Raw genomic sequence first — 22,430 nt, forward strand, 5'->3', positions numbered from 1 at the left:
TCTATAATAAATAAAGGACTAATTTTGACAAACCTTGAAAGTATATAAATTCGAGGGTTATAAATGTCAACAAAGGTAAATATACTGTATAGTATCCCTAAATAATGCTTAAACCTTCAAACGAATAAATTATAGATCGTACAAAAACAAAACGCGGAAGAAAGTGAGAGATTACAAACTACAGGGGTTAACTGTGTCAACATGTTTAATAATACCTCTGAGTGACCCTTTAACGTTCCAAAGACTTTGTAACGGTATTATACCCTCACTAAAATAATATATATGAATTTCGCGAAGTTTCGATATGAAACGAGAAAGTTACGATTGAATTCGTAGAAGAAGGGTTAAAAGCGTCAATAGTGGAAGTTAAGGCTTTCAGAATAATTAAATAAATAAACCGGGGACTTTATAACGCGGGAAAATAACACGAGGCCCCTATCGGTAAATAACCGAGGGCCAAACCGCAAAGTTACCCCTTCAAAACCGAAAGGTCAGGTAAATCATTACGAAAGATTTCGTTATTAATGGCCAGATTCTGTAATCATGATAAAAGATTTAAAAATTTCTGAAATCTTAACCCACGCGGCCCGCATTGCATAATGGGTTAAGTTGAGGCGGGCCGCGAGCCTCCTCAATAACGCGTCTGATCTTTTAAACCCAGGCGGCCCGCATTGTAAACGCATGGAACCTCCATGCGGGCCGCATTAGACGCCCAGATGCAGAATTATAGTAACTACTTGGCTTTTGGAGCTTTTGAATGATCAAACACCAATGTATGAGGCATGGACACCCTACACTTGACCCATAACTTCAGGGGACACCTACCCATCACCCTTGACCTGTTGTAGTGCTTGTAATGATCATGCTTGCTTGACATTGGCTATAAATAGCCAAGTTTGGCACATAACATTCACACAACTCAAACAACACCTCTCTGATCATTCTAAGTGCTCCCAAGCATTCTCTTCTGCTCTATAAGCAAGAACACACTTCTGTAAGTCGTTCATAACCATTTTGGTTTCACATTTCCATAGTTATAGCTCATAAACGCAACCGTCGTAACTAACGGTTGTCATTACAATAACTCGCAAATGATTCAGTCTTATGACGAATCAAAAATGGTTATGAGTTGGTATTTATGTGGGTATTAAACCTCTAAAATGGTTCCCCCTGATCACCACTCTAACTGTGTCAATTATCGAGTCAAACGTGCGGTTAAAAAGTCAACAGAAAGCTATTTTAGCGATTTATGCATAATCTGTAATGTATATGTTATGGAACCTGTTTTGATAATCATAAAACATGATAATAAGTATATAAACATGTTTGCGCTCGTTTGAATCGATCATTTACAATATTGAACCGGTTCGGAGCCGAAAGTCGCAAAAGTTTGACTTTTGCTTTGACTTCAGTTCTGACCCGTTTTAGTGAAGTATAAATATACCTTAGGACTCTCTTGGGACCAGGTCACATGTTGGTATACACCTCTGTGGTCGGTTCATGAGTTATCCGAGTCTTTTACGTATTTCCGTCATTCGCCTAAAAGTTGACCGTAACGGCCTTTTAAAATTAAAACGAGTATTTCGGACACGTGAACGGACCAAAACCTTGCTTGTTAAATTATAAGCATGTCCTTAAAGTTTCACGTCAATCCGAGGCCTAGAATGAGAGTTATGCTAAAAGGCGCACTTTTAAGAAAGTTTTGTAATTAACGGCGCAATTAGCATAACGCCCATCTAACCCAAGTTTTCGTCACCAAAACCTTTACCCACTGTGGTAAAATAATATTTTGGGAATTTTAAAGATTTTTAATAATTTTTACCTTGCTCATAACCTGCAGTTATGGCTACGGTTCGGTTAATACCGAATATGCCCTTTTTGGCCAAAACGGGAGTTCTACAAGGTCTTTTGACCCGATTCCAGTTGCTACTGGTTTTAAATAATAAATAAAGTATTTTAAGCTTTATAAGCTGTTCGAGAAACTCAGATTTCCTGTAGAACTCGAAAATCCCTTTTAAAGTCTTTAAAATGACCGAAAAGCCCCTACGGGGCATAATATTAACTTAAACTCGTTACGGGCATTACGGAAGGTATCTTACTGATACCAAAATACTTTTAAGGCATATTGACTTAGGAAATAAGCGTACGACTCTTATGGTTAACCGTTTCGCCTATTTGCGCACACGGTACGGCTCATGGAGCTAGTTTTCGTGCAATAGCCGATATGGGTCAAATTATATTATTTGAACCCCAAAATCCAGAGTATGAACTATAAACCCATATAAAACAAGTCACTGAACTTGTTGGGTCCAAATCATACTCCATTCTCGGTTTTCGCCTTTTCGTGCGAATTAACCATATCTATATATCGGAATCAACCGGTTTAAGCTACGGCTAATATAAGGACCGTTAGGATTCTAAGAGGTTAATTAAAACCTTCGTTCCAGATTAGGAGCCCCAGTAAAAGCTATCGGTGACTTGATCTAAATTAAGGATTAATACTTGCAAAGGTAAATATTTTTGACTTATTTCCCCTATATGGGCTTGGGTTACGGTATATTAATACCGCTTGATTGAGCATTATATAATTCCATCGCTTAGGTGGTTAATTGATTAAATATGATCGGCTCATTTAAACAGTTTTGTTGCTTATAAGCCTTTGGGGGGTTTAATGACCGTTGTCCCGGATATCCTTGGCATCATTTTACGAAATGGCCACGACCATCGACATCCCGGTGTAGGCGTACACCCGGTATAAAGTGTCGACATTAAAATTAAAAGACGTAGCCGTTGGTTTTTATACTACGGTTTTACGCAAACGTGGTGTGTCTATAAATCTTTAACCCGGCACGACCCGGGCTACTGAACGCATAAAAGAACATGTAAAACGTTCACAAGATCATTATGAATTTTCCCAAGTTATAAAAGAGTTTGTGCCTTGTGCATTCAAATCAATTTTAATAAACATTTTCAAATGTGTCAGTTGAATGTATTTACCAGTGTAAACTGACGTATTTTCCCCAAAAAGATTAAGTGCAGGTACCTAAACGTAATTGGCTGGTATTAGCTCCCTAGCATCGGGATAAGCCTCGCAAGCTTGATTGCAGTATCTGATGGAACATTACTTTACCTTTATTTACGATCCACTGTGGATATATTCAACCCCTGTAATACATTTTGATATTACGATCAGAGGTTGAAATCTATATATTTATCTTATGCTTCCGCTGTGCATTATATAATTGTGTGGTTTGACTATATTGTTGCCAACATCGTCACGGTAATCCCCCACCGGGCCCACCGGTGAGACACGTGGAAATCGGGGTGTGACAGTTGGCAACAATATAGTCAAACCACACAATTATATAAATGCACAGCGGAAGCTTTAAAGATAAATATATACTTCAACCTCTGGTGGTAATATCAAATATATTACAGAAGTCAAATGTATCCACAGCGGATCAAAATAATAAAATATTGTTCATTCAGATACGGCATCGAGTTTGCGAGACTATTCGTGATGCTTAGGAAGCTAATACCAGCCAATTTTCGTATAGTACATGCACTTAATCTTTTTGGGGAAAATACGTCAGTTTACACTGGTAAATACATTCAACTGACACATTTGAAAATGTTTATTAAAATTGATTTGAATGCACAAGGCACAAACTCTTTTATAACTTGGGAAAATTATTAAAATCTTGTGAACGTATTACATGTTCTTTTATGCGTTCAGTAGTCCGGTTCGTGTCGGGTTAAAGATTAATAGACACACCACATTGCGTAAAACCGTAGTATAGAAACCAACGGCTACGTCTTTTAATTTAAATGTCGACAATATATACCGGGTGTACGCCTACACCGGGATGTCGATGGTCGTGGCCATTTTGTAAAATGATGCCAAGGATATCCGGGACAACGGTCATTAACCCCCCAAAGGCTTTTAAGAAACAAAACTGTTTAAATGAGCCGATCATATTATTCAATTAACCACCTAAGCGATGGAAAATATAATGCTCAATCAAGCGGTATTAATATACCGTAACCCAAGCCCGTATAGGGGAAATAAGTTAAAAGTATTTACCTTTGCAAGTATTATTCCTTAATTTGATTAAATCACCGATAGCTTTTACTGGGCTCCTAATCTGGATCCGTTTCAACTACTTGTGATATTTATTATTGCATGTTAATTAAAGTTGAAATGAATCTATTCTGCTTCCGCTGTGCATTATTATATTGTGTTGTTTGTTTATGACGATGCCAACTACGTCACCATACCCCACACCAGGCCCACCGGTGACACGTGGAGATCGGGGTGTGACACATGCACACGAGCACACAAAAAAAAATTTAACTTTGCTCGACACGAGGCCGTGTCCGCTGGACACGGGGCCGTGTCGAGGAAACTGTCGGGATAAAACCCTCTTTTCATAACAGTTACCTCATTCCACACGCCCCGTTTTGCCGAAAACGCTCTGGTTCCAGGTGATTTTCCGCAGATTTCCGACATCACTACCACGTTTAACAACATCAAGGTATGATTCTATCATCTTTAGTAGTTAGATTAGTTACTTGCATGTAGTTAAAACATCAAAAATTGGGGCAAAATCTAGGGTTCTTCGTGTTCATCCGGATCGAACTTCAAATTTTTGATACAATCTGTTAGTAGTAGCTTAGATTAGTGTAGTAGAAAGTAAATAAACATGTATTGTTGATAGATTCGTTCGATTTCCTACTAAAACCTCAAACCCTTGTTTTTAAACCGAAAAAGACGAAATTGGAAGGGTAAACGGTTTGTTTTGGGAAAAACGACAATTAGGGTTTCATTTTCGGGGGAAACCGCAACTATTGGGCTAAAAATTTTCAGGTTTTCGGAACCGGGACGAAAAATGAAGTTTTTGGGTTACAGACGCCTGGACACGGGGCCGTGTCCGCTGAACACGGGGCCGTGTCCGCTGAACACGTGGCCGTGTCCAGCCCACTGTTTGCAGTTTCTTTAAAAATTTCTTTGTTTCGTACTAACTTTTGGTGTATTCTTTCAGATGTCAAAGTTCACAAGGTTCAATGCAAGCGAACTCAATGCTAGGGCGAGATATGAAATACTCCAAACAAGACCCGAGGAGTACCCTAGGCGAGCATGTACGGACTTGTTAACCATGGTGAACCAACTAGACCGATTCAACAACGTCGTGACAGGGCCACTAGCAGTTGCATTGAACACTCGGCTTCGGTCGGTGCATCAATGCACAATGGAGTTTTACAGTACTTTCGCTTTCAATTCGAGGTGTGACCCGTTTGACAATGAAGGGGTCGCATTTCATTGTGGCGGGACACAGTACTCAATCTCCATGGCACAGTTTGGATCTATAATAGGACTATACGGTGAAAAGGAATCGGGAAATGAGGAAAACACTGGGGGATTACGAGACTTGGATGAGACCGAACGTCAAGCTGCATGGGCTCAAATCGGTGAAGGAATCTACAACCCTAGCAGCACTAGGAGCACCAAACTGAGGGACCCGCTATACTGCTACATTCACAGGCTCCTCACCTACTCGCTGAACCAGTGTCACGACAGTAGTGGCGTTGTGGGGTTGAAAGATTTGGTTGTCCTTCACTGCATCCACAACCGGAAGCCTCTCGATGTTCCATATCTCCTATTGCGAAACATGCATCTCAATCGCCTTGCTCGCGCTCCAACACCTATCTTCTTTGGGGGATGGGTGTACCGTCTTTTCAAGCACTTCACGAACATTCCAAAGTCCTTTGAAAGAAGTCCATGGTCGGGACGAGTTGACTACCACATTTGCCGAGCCATGAACTTGCTTTATGAGGCGGAAGACGGGACGGTGAGCTTCCAAAGAACGCAAGGCTATGCATGGAACCCACAGGAGGCCCTAGTTCTTCATGCACCACCTCCCCAATACCAATACCAACCCCATGGCGATCCGGGTCAATCCTCCTCACAAGGAGGCGGTTTTCCTAACTTTCAAAGTTTACATGATCTTTTGTAGGAAAACCTCATGTGTACCAGGAACACCTACAATCTCGCCAACAACACATACCACCGGGTCGGAGCTATTGAACGCAACATCAACGACATACAAGATGATATCGGTAGCATCCGGGAGTATATGGCGGGGAATGGGGGTGGAGGTGAGGATAGCAATGAAGACATGGAGTAGGAGGCTTGAAGGAACAAGGAGCAGGTTGGTGGTGAGCCCACAGGTTTAAGTACCCTTTTCTATCGAACAATTTATGGCCTGCGTGCCACTTGTTGAACAATTTACTTTCCTGAACTACTTTTTATTTCCGTTTTATTTTTCTACTTTATGCTTGGAGACAATTAACTGTGGTAATGTAGGATGTTTAATGTTTGCTTGGTGTGGTATTGAGTGATGAAACAGGTACAATGCAAGGGTTAGAGTGCTAAACCTTAGCACTTACAGGCCCAAAATGGAGAAACCGGGAGACGAAACCTGTTTTTCAGGCTCACAGACTGTCCACACGGGGACGTGTCCAGCCGACACGCCCCCGTGTTCATCTCCCAGACCTGCTGTTTGGTTACTGACCTGCAATTATTTGCCAGACACGGGGCCGTGTCTAACCAACACGCCCCCGTGTTCACCTTCTGTAAGTTTTCGATACTGGCAGTTCACCACGGGGTCGTGTCCAGCGAACACGGGGCCGTGTCCAGACTGCCAGTAACATAAATCTTTGCTTTTTAACACCACATTGCACATCCAATCAACCTAAAAATTTATTTTTGGGACACATTGAGGACAATGTGTAATTTAAGTGTGGGGGGGAAGCTAACACTTTGAAATTTTGCAAGTCCTAACAACAAGCCTTACACAAAACTCTATTGGAACCGCTAAACACCCCAAATTTTTTCAAAAATTTTTCATTTCTTTTACTTGTCTGAAGTTTAAGTTAGGAATCCCAAGATTAATAACGTTATATTTTTATAAAATTTACAATCGAGAGCGTCGTGATAACAAGAACCAACATAAGAAAATTATGAAACGGCATAACAAGTCTAGTTAAAATTTGATTATATATACTTGATCACATTAAAAACCCATTCCCACAAAAGTGAGTTTTGAGCCTTTATAGAGCATACAAATTTACATCTTTAGACTAAATGCTCATTTTTCGTTTCTTGTGTGAATAGCCGCTTGGTTCTTACAACTCTAGAACTTGCCACGACGATTCATTCCCGGTCCTTACCAACTTAAACCCAAGTAAGTAAATGATGGAGGCATTAGGACTAACCATTTTTCTTTCTACACCATTATTTTTCAATTTTTTTTTTACCACCTACCCAAAATCCCCCTAGTTAACCCCTTTGAGCCTAAACCTTTCGTTTCTTTACCCTAAACCCTTTTTACCCACCAAAAACCCTTTTTATTTTTCACCCTTTATTTTAGTAACAAGCTCGGTTTTTCGCAAGCTCGTTCTTTTATGTGACTAAAAAAAAATTATGAGAAAGTTAAAAACAAACAAAGCTATGCAAACAAAAGCTTGTTTTGGAGAAATACTTCAAAATAAAAAGTCACTAAAAACAAAATGTGTTACGAAAACCGACGCTTTTTACGCTTTTCGCCCTTTTACTAACCACTAACCCAACCATCCACCTTTAGCCCAAGCCTAACCCTTCACCCAAAAAAAAAGTCCTCTTGATATTTACAAAGGTATAAAGTTAAAAAGGAGGAGGTTTAATTGCTTGGCAAGCCTATGGAAGGCGTAAGTTCCATGCCGTTCTCGAGTGATTCACAAAAAAATACACCTTCGGCCGAGTGTTGAGTGATTTATCCCGTGAGGTATGTGAACTTGTATATAAATGAAATTTTAAAAAGGCATGTTATGCCCAAATAAGTAATTTATCCTATGAAACGTTCTAAATAAATCATAACGAATAGGATTGTAAATAAATAAAAATAAAACCCAAAAAGATCTTGGATTCCCGACACTCTATGACAAGCCAAAAACCTTCTCTTCTACCCATTCCATTTGGGAGTGTAAGCCACATTTAAAGAGTTTTGCTTGAGGACAAGCAAAAGTTCAAGTGTGGGGGTATTTGATGTGTGTAAAATGCAACATATAAATTACATCAAATAAGGCATAAAACTAACCCTTTTTAAGTACTAATATTGGAAAAAGAGTGTTTTTGTCTTCCTTTTGTATTTTCAGGATGAAATGAGCTTAAATTCACAAAAGAAGCAAAAAGACAGCTAATTCTAACATAAATTACAAGAAAAGGAATAAAAGTAGACTGCCCGAACCCTCAACGGCATCCTCCCAAGCAAAGAAGAGAAAACAGAAGCCTGAACACGCCCCGTGCTCAGCCAGCACGGGGCCGTGCCCAAGAAGCAGCAGAAAAGACAAACCTGTAGAAGCTTCTATTGCCCACCACGGTGCCGTGTCCAGTGAGCACGGGGGCGTGGCGAAAGTACATCAGGCGCATTAATTGTAATTGCGAATTACAATTAATGAAGAGGGAGAGTGTCAGACGGGCACGGGGGCGTGTCCAGCGGACACGGGGCCGTGCCCAGCCTTCTGTTCAGCCTATAAATAGGAGTGCTTGGTTTCATTCCAACTCATCCCTTGGCACACCACCTCTCTCACACTTCATCCACCACCCACTACCACCATAACACCATCATCCACCACCATCATCCATTGTCCATCGTAGAGTGTGTGAGTCGTCTCGGGATCCAAGATTGATAGTAAGAGTTCTTGACAATCAAGGCCATGTTTGCCTAAGTCTCTTACATCACTTGGTGAAGACAAGTGTTTAGTATAATACTTTTTATTTTTAATCTTTTGCACTTTTTATTTGGTTTTGTATTAATGACTTTAATAACTAGTTGTTTATGTTGAAGATGATCTTTCCTTATCGTTTGTCCGTGGTGTCTTGGCATTATTTTACTGTCTATATAAAATAAAAGATTTTCACCATTCATATCTCCACGGTCTATATGGAGGTATGTTGGCTACCTGGTCGGGGGTTAAGGGAACGGTTTGGTAAGGGTCTTGCCCTTGTTCAGCGTTTAGAGGTCCTGCAAAGGACCTGGGTCAAATTTAGTAGGATCTCCTTCAATGCCCATAGGTATTGGATGGCGGGGATCCAAACTCTTTGACCCCCTCATAAGTTAACTACTATTAATACTATAATCGGGCTATTTAGGACTGTATCCCTGCTGACTCAGACTACTTAGCCGAGGGTAACGTCACCGCCAAAAGCGGGGCCTACCATAATTTGCATTAATAACTTAATTCATTATCTTCCAATAATCCAACCCTTTAGGATTGTATCCTTGCTGACTCAAACTACTGGGTTGAGGATAACGTCGCCTTCAAAAGAGGGGCCTACTACAATAACTAAGATAATCTCTTAAACAAGTGCAAAAGTGTGAAAATAATCAAAGGTTATACTAATACACGAGTCGGATCCAAGTGATTCATCTTGTCTATCTGTTTTATTTTATTTTTATTTTTCAGCATTTAGTTAGTTTTTATTTTATTAGTTTAAAAACATTTTTCTAACTTTTTGATTTGATTAGACGTTGAGGATAAACCGGTATTAAAAGCTCTTGTGTCCTTGGACGACCTCGGTACCTTACCAACACTATACTACGTCCACGATGGGTGCACTTGCCCATATGTGTGTTTAGTGTTAGTAAATATCGTGTTTTATAAATTTAAAACTTGGCTAAAGGTGTAAAAAGGGCTTAATTATATATCTAAATTATATACACACCGACACACATCAGTCCAACTCGCCCCGTACGGTATAGTTCTCATGGTTCTTACAACTGGAGGTGGTTTTCATTTTAGCGGTCTCCCCTATATATATATATATAAAGTATATCGTACATAACGGCTTAACGTACTTCACGTACAACAACATGCGTGATTTGTTATATAACATGCGTGATTAATGTTTTCAATATGCGTGATTATTGTGTTATAACGTGCGTGATTTTAAAATGAACGTGCGTAATTATCTGTCGTACGTGATATACGTTAAGCCGTAATGTATGTTAACCTTCCTCTCTCTCTCTCTATATATATATATATAAATATTAAAAAATAAATCGAGCCGAACCAAACTGAGCGGACCTTTTCTCGTGCTCGGTTCGTTTACAAACCGAACCGATCTGAACCGAGCATTTTTTTAATCGAGCTGATTCGAATGAGCATTTTCCGAGCATGCATCGAACGAGCGTCAGTGCCGAGGAATTTGAACAGCCCTATTTGGTAGAGGGATTATTTTATCATTTAATTTTTTACATTATAAAAATCTAGTAACCCCTATGTAGTCCCCTCCCCCTTAACCCACCGCATGTTATTCCTTCCCAGCCGGTCAACCCCATCCCTCCCCTATACTGATCGGCGATTTTGTCCACGATGGTTTCAAGTCGACATCATTGGCATTAATCGATGCACACTCCCTTTTGACCCCTATAAAAGTGGCGTCATGTCACTACCACGTAGTTAGAGTGTTTCGACTTTTCACACTTATTAAATGTGTATTAGGGTGAAGAGGGTGCACCCCTCATGAGATAGGAGAAAATTTTCACTCACCCAATCATAATGTGTCATGTCATTCCCCTCTCATTCTCCTCTCTTACCAAAAAATCATAAGGGGTGGTTTCCCCTCATGCTATGGGGTAAACTAATTTTTTTAAATACTTAATTAATAAAAATACAATAAATTAAAATAAACCATTACATTAAATTAAAATAAAAAAAACATTACATTAAATTTAAAAATAAGAGTAAATTACAAGTTTTGTCCTTTATGTACGTATCAAATTGCAGGCGGTGTCCTTTGACTTTAAAATTGACTGGTTTTGTCCTTAACGTTTCAAAATCCTGCACGTTATGTCCTTTAAGCCAAATCCAGTTATATTTTTTTTGTTAAAGTTGGTCATGTGTCTTGCACATGAGGGCATTTTTGTCATTTCACTTTCTCATGGGCTATTTTGTAAAAAAAAAAACTATTATTCGAAGAGTTATTGTATAAAACTGAAAAATAAAAACAAATGTAAACTCTTTCTCTCTCGTTTATATATATCTCTCTCTAATCTGAACCCACCACCACCACCATCTCTTTTAACCCACCACCTCCCACAACCAGCCCATAACCTTCATCGCCACTACCCAAATCAACCTAAACAAAGTTATAACTAAATGAAGGAGGATTGTTCTCGGCGAAAGGTGAACTCCGGCGAAATTCGAACATATACAATAAAAAAAGAATGGGAAGACATATTTTGAAAGTACTTGTACATCTAGGCAGTTAGTTTCCCATGGATATCAATTTTAGTATCAATGTTTCGTTTTACCTATTTCAATATCATTTAAATGGTAATTTTTATGGTTCCCCTAGGAGATATCTTTAAAAATGAAAGACTATATGGTTGATGAGCACAAGATCGATTAGATTCTGGAAGCTGAACTCTGGCGAAACTAAAACAAAGAAGGAACTCTCTGCGTGTTAGTCACCACCCAGTTCCGAGTATCGACGAGAAAGGTGAACTCCAGCTGAATTCACCCAACTCCACCTCCACTGGACCACCGCCGCACCCACCCCTTCACCCACTGTCGCCTCTAACCCACCACAATCAACGACCCACCACCGTACACCCACCGTCGCCTTTAACCCACCACAATCAACCACCCACCACCGCTAAACCCACCATCAGCATCGTACCCACCACCTACATCTCCATCACTGCTAAACCTAATATCTTTTTGCTGCAATCGAAGATGATTTAACTATATTTTTGCACCTTCTATATCACTAACCACCCCTTAATTAGGGTTTGATGTTTTTGTTTCAGAACAGATTACATGGGTTTTGTAGAGAGAGAAAGAAGAGGGAGAGAGAGTTAGAGAGAGAAAGAGAGTGAAGGAATGAAACTCAGAAATTTGTATTTTATATCTTTAATGTTTTTATTTTTACACAATTAGTCACTTGTTATAAGTCATTTACTCAAGTCTCTAGGGAGGCAAACTGACAAAAGTGCCCTCATGTGCAAGGCACATGACCAACTTTAACAAAAAAATCTAACTGGGTTTGGCCTAAAGGACATAATGTGCAAGATTTTGAAACGTTAAGAACAAAACCAGTCAATTTTGAAGTCAAAGGACACCGCCTGCAATTTGGTACATACATAAAGGACAAAACTTGTAATTTACTCTAAAAATAAAATAAAAAAAAACATTACATTAATTAAAATAATTAAAATAAACTAGGTTAAACTAACTAAAATTACTGCTTTTCATTGGATTCCATCAATAGAAGGGGTAAATTCATTCTTCCGAGATGCTCAACGACGAAAATAACGTTTCTTACTAGATGTGCCCGTGTCTTGTAGTTCGGCTTCGTCTATGAGTTTTTGGAAAAAAAACTTATGTTACAATCGGATGAATCACTGCTATCGGGTGACAAAAACACTAGTATTTCTTCCACCATTTTTAAATAAAATAGAGGTAGAGATTTATAGTTTTGGAGACATGAGGAAATAGGATGGTGTGAATTTGTTTAAAATGAGTATAGGTTTATATAGTTTAAATATACAAAAAAACTTTTTTTTAAACTAACGGCTATATAGCCGTTTGAAAAGTCAAAAAGCTGCTCCCAATGGTCATATTCAACCCACCCTCCATCTCCCCGCATGCGGCAATTAGTCCCCGCTTTGAGCCTTCCCCACGCGGCAAAATTAGATGGCGGCGGTGTTCCCCTTGCGGCAAAGGGGCTTGCCGCTTCCACCCCGTACACCTTAAGAGCATTAACATCCCATCTACCATCTTCATCTCTAAAATTACATCAAAATCACTCGCTTTCTCTTCCATTTTCAATTAAATAATTCTTTTTATACATTTATAGTTACTTTTTCTCTCTTCTACTAACAACCACTTTCTAAAAATATTAAAAAATTTATAGGGGTGAATAATGTTTTTCATATTTACATATGAACAGTTACTCCACTCAGAACCCCTCATAACCACTATCTATAATATAGAGTACTTTTACAAAATTTGCTGGAGGAGATGTGAATGCTCTGATAGTCTTAACAAAGTTGCATTTTTAAATTTTCTTTTTAAAAGAATGGTGAGTTGGCAGAGTAGGACGGAGTGATAAAATTAATTCAACATACGTATGTGCCCCATGCTTGTGTCCACACTCACGGAAGAGTCCCTCATGCCCCATGGGTGATGGGTGGTGTTCCATGCCCTTTTAGGCTGAGGTGGTTGGGGCTTTGCACCATTACACATAGTCTAAATATAACCACTGACCTATACACTAGTCATTTAAATCACCCAGTTATCTCCCTTATTCATAAAAAAACAAGGAGCAACTACTTCTAAGCCCACATGTAATGGGGCGCGACCAACAACATAGCGCCGGTATGGAGCCCTGCACACCGCCCCCCCCGGCGCCATGTGTGAAAAATTTTGGGCAGCGCGAAATGTATAGCGGCGCGAGAAGGTGGGGATTTGTTCTCCATTTTCCACTTTGGTCCCTGCATTTTACAATTTGGTCCCTGCATTAAAACACTTTGGTCCCTGCATTTTACACTTTGGTCCCTGCATTTTACACTTTGGTTATGATGAGGTAGGGCTTTATGACTACGGCCTCAAGCCCCATAAAGCCCCGGGATGACGTGGCATGCCATATGACGCATAACGCCCCTTTGGGGGCTTTATGACTACACATGGCCTAATGGCGGCAACAATCATCAGCCATTTGTTTAATCAGTCAACCAAAAGTAGCACATATTCTCCAACCATTCTTTAACCCAAATATTCTCTCATCATTCATTCATTCATTTTCCCTTTCCTCCAACCAACTAAACCAAACACATTCGGTCAACGCCACATGAACCCAAAGAAACCATGTTGGAGCTCAATTCAGGGTTCCGATTAGCAACCTTCTTATCCTTAATCTCAACCTGTTTCATTCCATCAGCTCAATCCAGATGCACCCGAGGCTGTAATCTAGCACTCGGTTCCTACTACGTTCAATCAGGAGATGAACTCGCTCAAATTTCGTTGCGCTTCAACATCAACAACAACAACAATATTCTCAAGTATAATCCGAGTATACCGAATCAGGATAGCCTCCAGGCCGGTCAGAGGATTAACGTGCCGTTTTCTTGTGGGTGTATCAACGGTGACTTCTTAGGACATGTGTTCACCTACAACATTCAGTCTGAGGATACTTATGACAAGGTTGCACAAAAGAGTTATGCGAATTTGACTACTGCGGATTGGGTTCAGAGGTTTAATTCGTATGATTCTTTTCGGATACCTGATAGTGGTACTCTTAATGTGACGGTGAATTGTTCGTGTGGGGATAGTTTGATTTCCAAGGATTATGGTTTGTTTGTGACATATCCGCTCCAGCCGGGGGAGACTTTGGATTCAGTTTCTTCAGCTGCGAATCTTAGTTCCGATTTGATTCGGAGGTATAATTCCGGTGCCAATTTAACTACAGGAAGTGGGTTGTTGTATATTCCTGGGCGAGGTTAGTTTTTGGAACTGTTTTAAATTAAAAGATTCTTTTTGTTTTTACATGTTTACTTTTTTTTTTTGATAATGTGTCCTTTTCTTATATCTCATTTATTATCTTTTGTAGTTTATCCCTAGTTTTATTGCTAATATATAGTCCTGTTTTTGGGTTAATAATATGTGGTCTAGAGATGATGTTATTGTGTTAATTGATTGAAATCGTTACGGAAGGATATGGTTTTAAAAAGTTCATCTGAGGTTCACCTAGGTGTGCGACAGGCAACCAAAGTGGCTTAGGGTCCAGAGGTTGTTGCGCTTCTTGCACATTTAGATCAAAGTTAGGGAGATAATCAAAGGGGACCAAGGTCTAGAGGTGACTTTTGGTTGATAGTGAGAAGCTAGATGCGTATGGTATGTACTAGCATTTAGTTGTATGATGCTCATGGCGTTTTAGTGATTAAGATTTTAGATCTATTATCCACACAAACAAATTTACGTTTATCTCCTCGGATATAATAATATTAAACCCTATGCTTCCATATAAACCATAATGTAACCAGAAGCTAGAAGAATAACTACCTACATATAATAATATTAAACCCTTAGTCCATGCGTAATGAAGCTGTGATAGAGCCGTTATGGCGTGTGAAAATTCTACCCCGTGATCGTGATAACGGGGTGATGTGGTTTTTTTGTGAGTGAAAATGAGTTGGGAAATGTGTTTTGTGGGGTATGTGGTGTTAACCACTACACCAATACCAAATGTTAGACCATGGGGTGTGGTTTGGGTAGTCCCTTTGTGACTATCCGCCACATAGGCGTCACATTAGGTGGAGGACCATCCCTTTGGGAACTACTCAAGGGTGTGGAGGACTACCCAAGTTTAAATAAAAACCAATATATAATACAAGGAGAGAGAGAGAGAGAGAGAGAGAACAAACCAATTGCAGGCTCTTCTCCACCGTCCTGGTGATGTCGTTTGCGACGCGACGAGGGGAGGGGCGGTGTGGGACAAGGGGGACGCACGGCTCGGGGGGGGGGGGGAGGATCCCCACACCCCTTGGTCTTATGAGAGTTATGTGGGGTTACCACTACAATGACCTTATATAAATATATAAGACTATATTTATCGGAGTTTTATCGGAAGTTCTAACCCAGATGATCAATGAGATAAAAATGATAACAAAAATAAAACCTTAAAGGTTCAGATGCAAAAAGTTACATTTTTTAACTGAAGTAGCAAAAATACCGACCATTGTATACTATTGTATACTATTAATAGAAAAACTGAATGAACAGTAATTCTTTGTTTTAAAGGTTTTTTATGTGTTATTTAGTTGGTTAATTATATATATCTTATATAACTTGCGTTTGTTTTTTATCGATGTAAATCACGTGTAGGTATTTTTTGGTCATATCAAGATTTTTTTTCTTTATGGGTTGTTGTAACGAGTGTATGTGGCGTAACAAAACAAACCAATACCGATCAAATTCCCGTTGTGTTGGTATATTTTTGGTCATATCATGATTTTTTTGTAATTTTTTTCTCTATTGGTTGCTATAACAAGTATCAGTAACGGAGTTAAACGAACTAATACCCACCTACGGCGTGACACGAGGTTTTCCGGCGCAATGCCCAGATTTAATAGCACTAGTTTCTATGAAGAATCAACGGAATCAAAATTTCATATAAAACACGGTAAAAAAAGAGTTGAAAAATCACACGGAACAAAGAGTTGAATGGCGGCAAAATTCAACTGTCAACTTTTCTGACACGCCTACAATCAATACTCCACAACCAAATTTCTTTAATCACTCAATCAAAACTTGCATATATTCTCCAACTATTCATTCATTCATTCATTCATTCATTCATTCAATAACCCAACAATTATCAACCAATTCAGTTAACGCCTTTTTCAATTTCACATGAACCCTAACAAATCATGCTAAACCTCAAATTAGGGTTCCGATTAATCACCACCTTCTTATTCATAACCTCAATTTGTTTCAATTCACTAGCTCAATCCAGATGCACCAGAGGTTGCAACCTAGCCTTGGGTTCATACTACGTTCAACAAGGAGATGAACTCACTCGAATTTCTCTACGCTTCAACACAAACAACGACAATATCCTCAGTTATAATCCATCTATCCCTAACCAGGATAGCGTTCAGGCCTTCACGAGGATGAACGTTCCGTTTTCCTGCGATTGTATCAACGGTGAGTTTTTAGGACACGTGTTCAACTACGACGTTGCCACTGGGGATACGTATGTGACAATTGCACAAGACAAGTTTGCGAATTTGACTACTGCTGATTGGATTCAGCGGTTTAATAATTTTGATCCGAATCGGATCCCCGATACTGCGTTTCTTAATGTGACGGTGAATTGTTCGTGTGGAGATAGTGATATTTCGAAGGATTATGGCTTGTTTGTGACGTATCCGCTTCGGCCCGGGGAGACGTTGGATTCGGTTTCGTCTGCTGCGAATATTAGTTCCGATTTGATTAGGAGATATAATCCGGATGCGAATCTGACTAGTAGATTGCTGTATATTCCTGGGAGAGGTTAGTGTACCAGAACCGAAAATAGCAGTATCGAATCTATAAAACTGGTACCAAATACCATACCGAATGATATGGTATGGGTATCTTGGTACTTTACCCAACGTGTAACCACTGTGTTCTTTTATGTCTTTTGAGCACTTGTACCAGTACCAAATAGGTAAAAATTGATACAAGTACCATGATATGGAAAAAGATTTTTTTTTTTGAAATGTGAATGATATGGAAAAAGATGTGTTCCAAAAGAAAACTCTTGAAATTATATAAAATTCGGTACTGATACCATTTTTACTGGTATCCGTACCGGAAGTATCAAATACCGAAATTAATAAAACTTGGTACCGATACACGTATTGAATTGTCAAAATCGGATACGGGTACGATATTTAGGGAAAAAAATTCATCCCTTTGTGTGTATGCAAATGGATGTGATATTACGGCTTGTCTTCAATGGAATTTTTGTTTTTATATCTTTGCCTTTCAGCGATGGTGTGTCCCTTTGTCATATGTCATATATTTTTGTAGTTTGTCCCTAGTTTTATTGCTAAGTTATAGTCCTGTTTTTGGCTTTGGTATTATGTGATCTAGAGATGATATTAGCGTGATTGTTGATGGTTATAATCAATACTAAAACGCTCGCCTACACATGAGGTTAAAATAGGACAGTTATTGTGGAAATTTAGAATATTGCGACCTTTTAGGAGAGTGCTAAGTAAAAAAATACCAAAACGATGAAGCGACCTTTTAGGAGAGTGCTAAGTAAAAAAAGACCAAAACGATGAGGAGATTATGAATGGTTTAGGTAATGGAGAAGGCTGATATGTAAAAAAGATGCAACGTTTGGTTATACATAGATCAACGCCTCATGTATGTGAAATTCTCAACTCACGCCTCGGCTATTGGGACCTAAACACCATGGAGCACCTCACGCTTTTTGAAACCAAGATGGAGCATAGAAATGGTTTCGCATAAGACCGGTAATCGCTTGGGTAAAGCTATCCCAATAAAAAAAGTTACAATTACAAGTAACAAAAACATAGAATCGACTTTATATATACCGTGAAAGAACAACAAAATAGACAAGATAGAAACCGACATTAGTGTCTAATGGTAACAGTTTCATTAAATCTAATGCATGTGTTGTTTTAACAATACATATTGTAAATTGGTTAAACTGCTCTCTCTGTTTGTTGTCCAATGCTTTATTTCATTGTTGTTTCGACAACATTTTGTTTTCTACTTTCTCGGTTACATTTTAATTACAAAATTGGTTAATGAGTAATGTTTTTGCTTTTTGACAGATGAAAATGGAAACTATCCACCCTTACCAAGCAGGTACATTCTTTCCCTCGAATAGCATGTTCTTTACTAAAATCAATAACTACAATCATTGTTATAACAAGTTTTCTAACTCCAAATCACATTATCTTTTGCAGCTCAGGTGAACCAGCCTTTCCTTTACATAATCACAAAGCGTCCTAATTCCACAATATTTACTTGATCGAAAACGCGTGTTATTAACTTAGCATCTGCTTTGACATAACCAGGATTATCAGGTGGGGCCATAGGTGGAATAGTCGTAGGAATAGTAGCTGTACTGCTGTTACTTGCAGGATGCTTTTATTTCGGATATTACAAAAAGAAAAAGGCTGGATCGAGTTCAGCTTTATTAAAGAACGCACAGGTTCAACTTGTGCCCGATCAAGGTATATCTGAACTTTATTTGAACAGTATGCTCATATTATCGGTAATTGTGTATTAACTTGTTGATTTGTCTTCTCTTGCAAATTTAGGGCGCAATGGTTCGTTGGTTAGAGGTTCAGAGTCCAGTGGTGGTGCGGTTGCTGGTGCCTCACCTGGGCTTACAGGTATAACAGTTGACAAATCAGTAGAGTTCTCGTATGAAGAGCTTTCGACAGCTACAGATGACTTCAGTCTTGCTAATAAGATTGGTCAAGGTGGTTTCGGTGCTGTTTACTATGCTGAGCTCCGAGGCGAGGTTCGAAACTAGGGTTTTATTTTATATCTTTTTCTTCTGCTAAAATTAACTGATTTTTTATATATAGTTTATAATTAAAAAAACTACTAGGCTCGCTTTAATTATCGTATAATATGCTTTTTCATATAGAATAAGCGGAAGTGTTTCAATGTACAGAGAGGTGGCAGTTTTAACCCATTTACTTTTGAATGGGTTGAATCTCGCTATGTATTATCTCTAACGGGTCAAAATGTCAAATTGAGTCAAACGGGTCGAAAGTTTTCCAACGTGTTTTTCAATTCGTAAGACTAGGGGTGTTCAGAATTCGATTCGGATTCGAAAAATTCAAAATTCGACCCAATTCAATTCGATTATCAAGAATTCAAATTCAAGTCCAGTAAATCGAACACGAATTTATAATTTTAAATTCGATTCGAAATTTGAATTCAGATTATACATATTTATTTATTATGTTTATATATAATACACAGTACACACATATAACTTTAATTTGGGTTGTGGTATAAAATAATCTATTGGGTTGTGGTATAAACTAATTTATAAATTTAATCTAAGTCCTAAAATAGCCCATTACTAAGCCCAAATAGCCCGTAACGAATTTACATATTTTAAATAAACTTGAACCAAAACGAATTTATTCAAATTCAAAAATTCGAATTTTCATCGAATTTTAATCGAATTCGAATTCCAGCAAAATAAAAAAATATTCGATTCGAGTAATTCGAAAATTCGTTATTCGATTCGAGTAATTCGAAAATTCGTTATTCGATTCGATGAACACCCTTATGTAAGACCTCCAAAATCATCTTATTTAAAAAAATAGGTCATCAATGAAATAATGTATATATTATGTAATCGTAATTTATACACAAAAAGAATTTATTTGACGAAATTATATGAAAGTTATCCATTTTGACCCATTACCCAACCTGTTAAATTACCTTACCTGTACTAAATGGTAGCACACGCCTATGCAAATACGGTTCCACTTTTCATCATGTTATCATGCATCATCTAATAGTTATTATCTTTTCAGCTCAAAAACTTTACTTAGGCATTTTGTTATGTTGGTTTTTTAATTTGTCAAACTTGTTCAGAAAGCTGCTATCAAGAAGATGGATATGCAAGCATCACGTGAATTTCTAGCCGAACTAAAGGTTTTAACGCATGTTCATCACCTAAACCTGGTAAGAGCTGTTTAGGGTGTGTTTGTTATGAGGCTTGAAACACAAATGATACGTGAAGGCTAATGTTTTGATCACATATCTAATGCAGGTGCGTTTGATAGGATATTGTGTCGAGGGTTCCCTTTTCTTGGTCTATGAGTACATTGAGAACGGAAACTTGAGTCAACATCTACATGGATCAGGTCAGTTAAGTATAGATATCACAATTCATTTCTTATACCGAAGCATCGAAACAATAGGAAATTATGTTTTCTTTAATCATCATTTCCAGGACGGGACCCGCTACCGTGGTCTACCCGAGTCCAAATCGCCCTTGATTCAGCGCGCGGTCTTGAGTATATCCATGAACATACTGTTCCCGTATATATACATCGTGATATTAAATCAGCAAATATACTCATCGACAAGAACTTTCATGGAAAGGTTTGCATACGTTTATGTCATCGTAGTCGTTTTATTCTTGTTCATTTATGGGGCCGTTATGGTCCTTTCTTATTGGTGGGACTAAGTGAGGTGCGTCTAATTTATTGGTGCCACGTGTCTACCACAGGTTGCGGATTTCGGTTTAACAAAATTGACAGAAGTTGGAAGTAATTCTTTGCCTACACGTCTTGTGGGTACATTCGGATATATGCCACCAGAGTAAATCTTCTTCTTTGAGTAAAATCGCATTTTCGTCCTTGAGGTTTGGCCGGTTTTGCGACTTTCGTCCAAAGGTTTGTTTTTCCGTATCTGGATCCAAAAGGTTTGAAATCTTGCTACTTTCATCCGGCTCATTAACTCCATCCATTTTTCTTTGTTTAGTCAGGGTATTTCTGTTTCCTTTGCTAACCTAAAGTGTAACCAGGTCTTTTCTTACTTTATGTAAAAAGACCGAATACCCGTGAAAAAAAATTGAATGGCCCTTTAAGTTAACAAAAAAGACGGAAATACCCCTGACTTAACGGAGAAAAATAGATGGAGTTAAAGAGCCAAATGAAAATGGTAGGATTTCAAACCTTTTGGATCCAGATGCAGAAAAACAAAACTTTGGACGAAAGTCGCAAAACTGGCCAAACCTTAGGGACGAAAATGGCATTTTACTCTTCTTTTAATAAACATGTTTATTATCTTTTGGGCCTAGATCATTCTTTTGGGCCTCTTCGCTAGATCAGGGCCATTGATCAAGCTCCGTTACATTTGGATGCAGGTATGCACAGTATGGGGATGTTTCTCCGAAGGTAGACGTGTATGCATTTGGGGTTGTACTTTACGAACTTATTTCGGCCAAAGAAGCCATAGTCAAAGCAAATGGCTCTGTTACCGAATCAAAGGGACTAGTTGCCATGGTGCGTTTAATCGTTTAATTGCGTACATATTGGTGTTAGTTTACTAAAAAGCAACTAACACGCTCGATCTTTGATAATTTACAGTTTGAAGAAGTTCTAAGTCAACCAGATCCAAAAGATGACCTGATCAAAATGATTGATCCTAGACTGGGGGAAAACTACCCTCTCGATTCAGTTCGTAAGGTAATTTTTTTTTTTTTTTGTGTTGATTTTTAGAATAAATAAATAAGATAATTGAAAAAAAATATTGTTGTGAACTCGGTTGTAGATGGCTCAACTTGCGAAAGCGTGCACGCATGAGAATCCCCAACTAAGGCCGAGCATGAGATCTATCGTGGTCGCGTTGATGACTCTCTCGTCGTCCACTGAAGATTGGGATGTTGGCTCGTTTTATGAAAACCAGAATCTTGTGAGCCTCATGTCTGGCAGATAGTGACCAAAAAGCCTCATCATTTTATTTTGAATGTATATTTTTCTTGATTATTTTATAATGTGCAAATGTAATGCAATGTATTAAGGTCCTGTGTCAAATCTCGTATGTATTTATTGTTTTATGTTGAGTATATGTATGAATACAAGAGAAATTGTATGTTTTTTTTTTTTTTTTTCATATACTAATTTTATATTCATTTAACCGTTTTTGGATAGACAAAAATGTTAAATATATATATTTATGAGTGAACTCCAAATATTTGCCTTGCATGTCAAACTACATACATAGAATCTTACATGTTGCATTTTTCTTTGATCTTGAATCTTGATATATTCTTTGCATTAGATGTAATAAAATGTTGCATTAACATAGAACCTAATCATTTATAG

General features: G+C 38.4%; 1 protein-coding gene across 2 annotated transcripts; it reads left to right on the forward strand.

The window, feature by feature from the left end:
- The first annotated feature begins 13,818 nt into the window (after positions 1–13,818).
- On the forward strand, positions 13,819–22,212 carry LOC110929472 (chitin elicitor receptor kinase 1). 2 transcript variants are annotated; one of them, XM_022172630.2, is made up of 12 exons: positions 13,819–14,542; positions 18,396–18,429; positions 18,531–18,535; positions 18,642–18,800; positions 18,888–19,093; positions 20,191–20,280; positions 20,369–20,462; positions 20,552–20,703; positions 20,831–20,922; positions 21,470–21,608; positions 21,693–21,791; positions 21,877–22,212. In XM_022172630.2, exons 1-12 carry the CDS (start codon positions 13,912–13,914, stop codon positions 22,039–22,041), a joined length of 1,866 nt encoding a protein of 621 aa, XP_022028322.1. In that variant the 5' UTR covers positions 13,819–13,911; the 3' UTR covers positions 22,042–22,212. The 2 variants fall into 2 exon arrangements, with proteins under 2 accessions (XP_022028322.1, XP_022028323.1); XM_022172631.2 differs by lacking the exon at positions 13,819–14,542 and adding an exon at positions 16,253–17,097.
- The last annotated feature ends 218 nt before the right edge of the window (positions 22,213–22,430 follow it).

Source organism: Helianthus annuus, chromosome 3 (assembly GCF_002127325.2).
Source record: "Helianthus annuus cultivar XRQ/B chromosome 3, HanXRQr2.0-SUNRISE, whole genome shotgun sequence".
NCBI classification, from domain to species: Eukaryota; Viridiplantae; Streptophyta; class Magnoliopsida; order Asterales; family Asteraceae; genus Helianthus; species Helianthus annuus.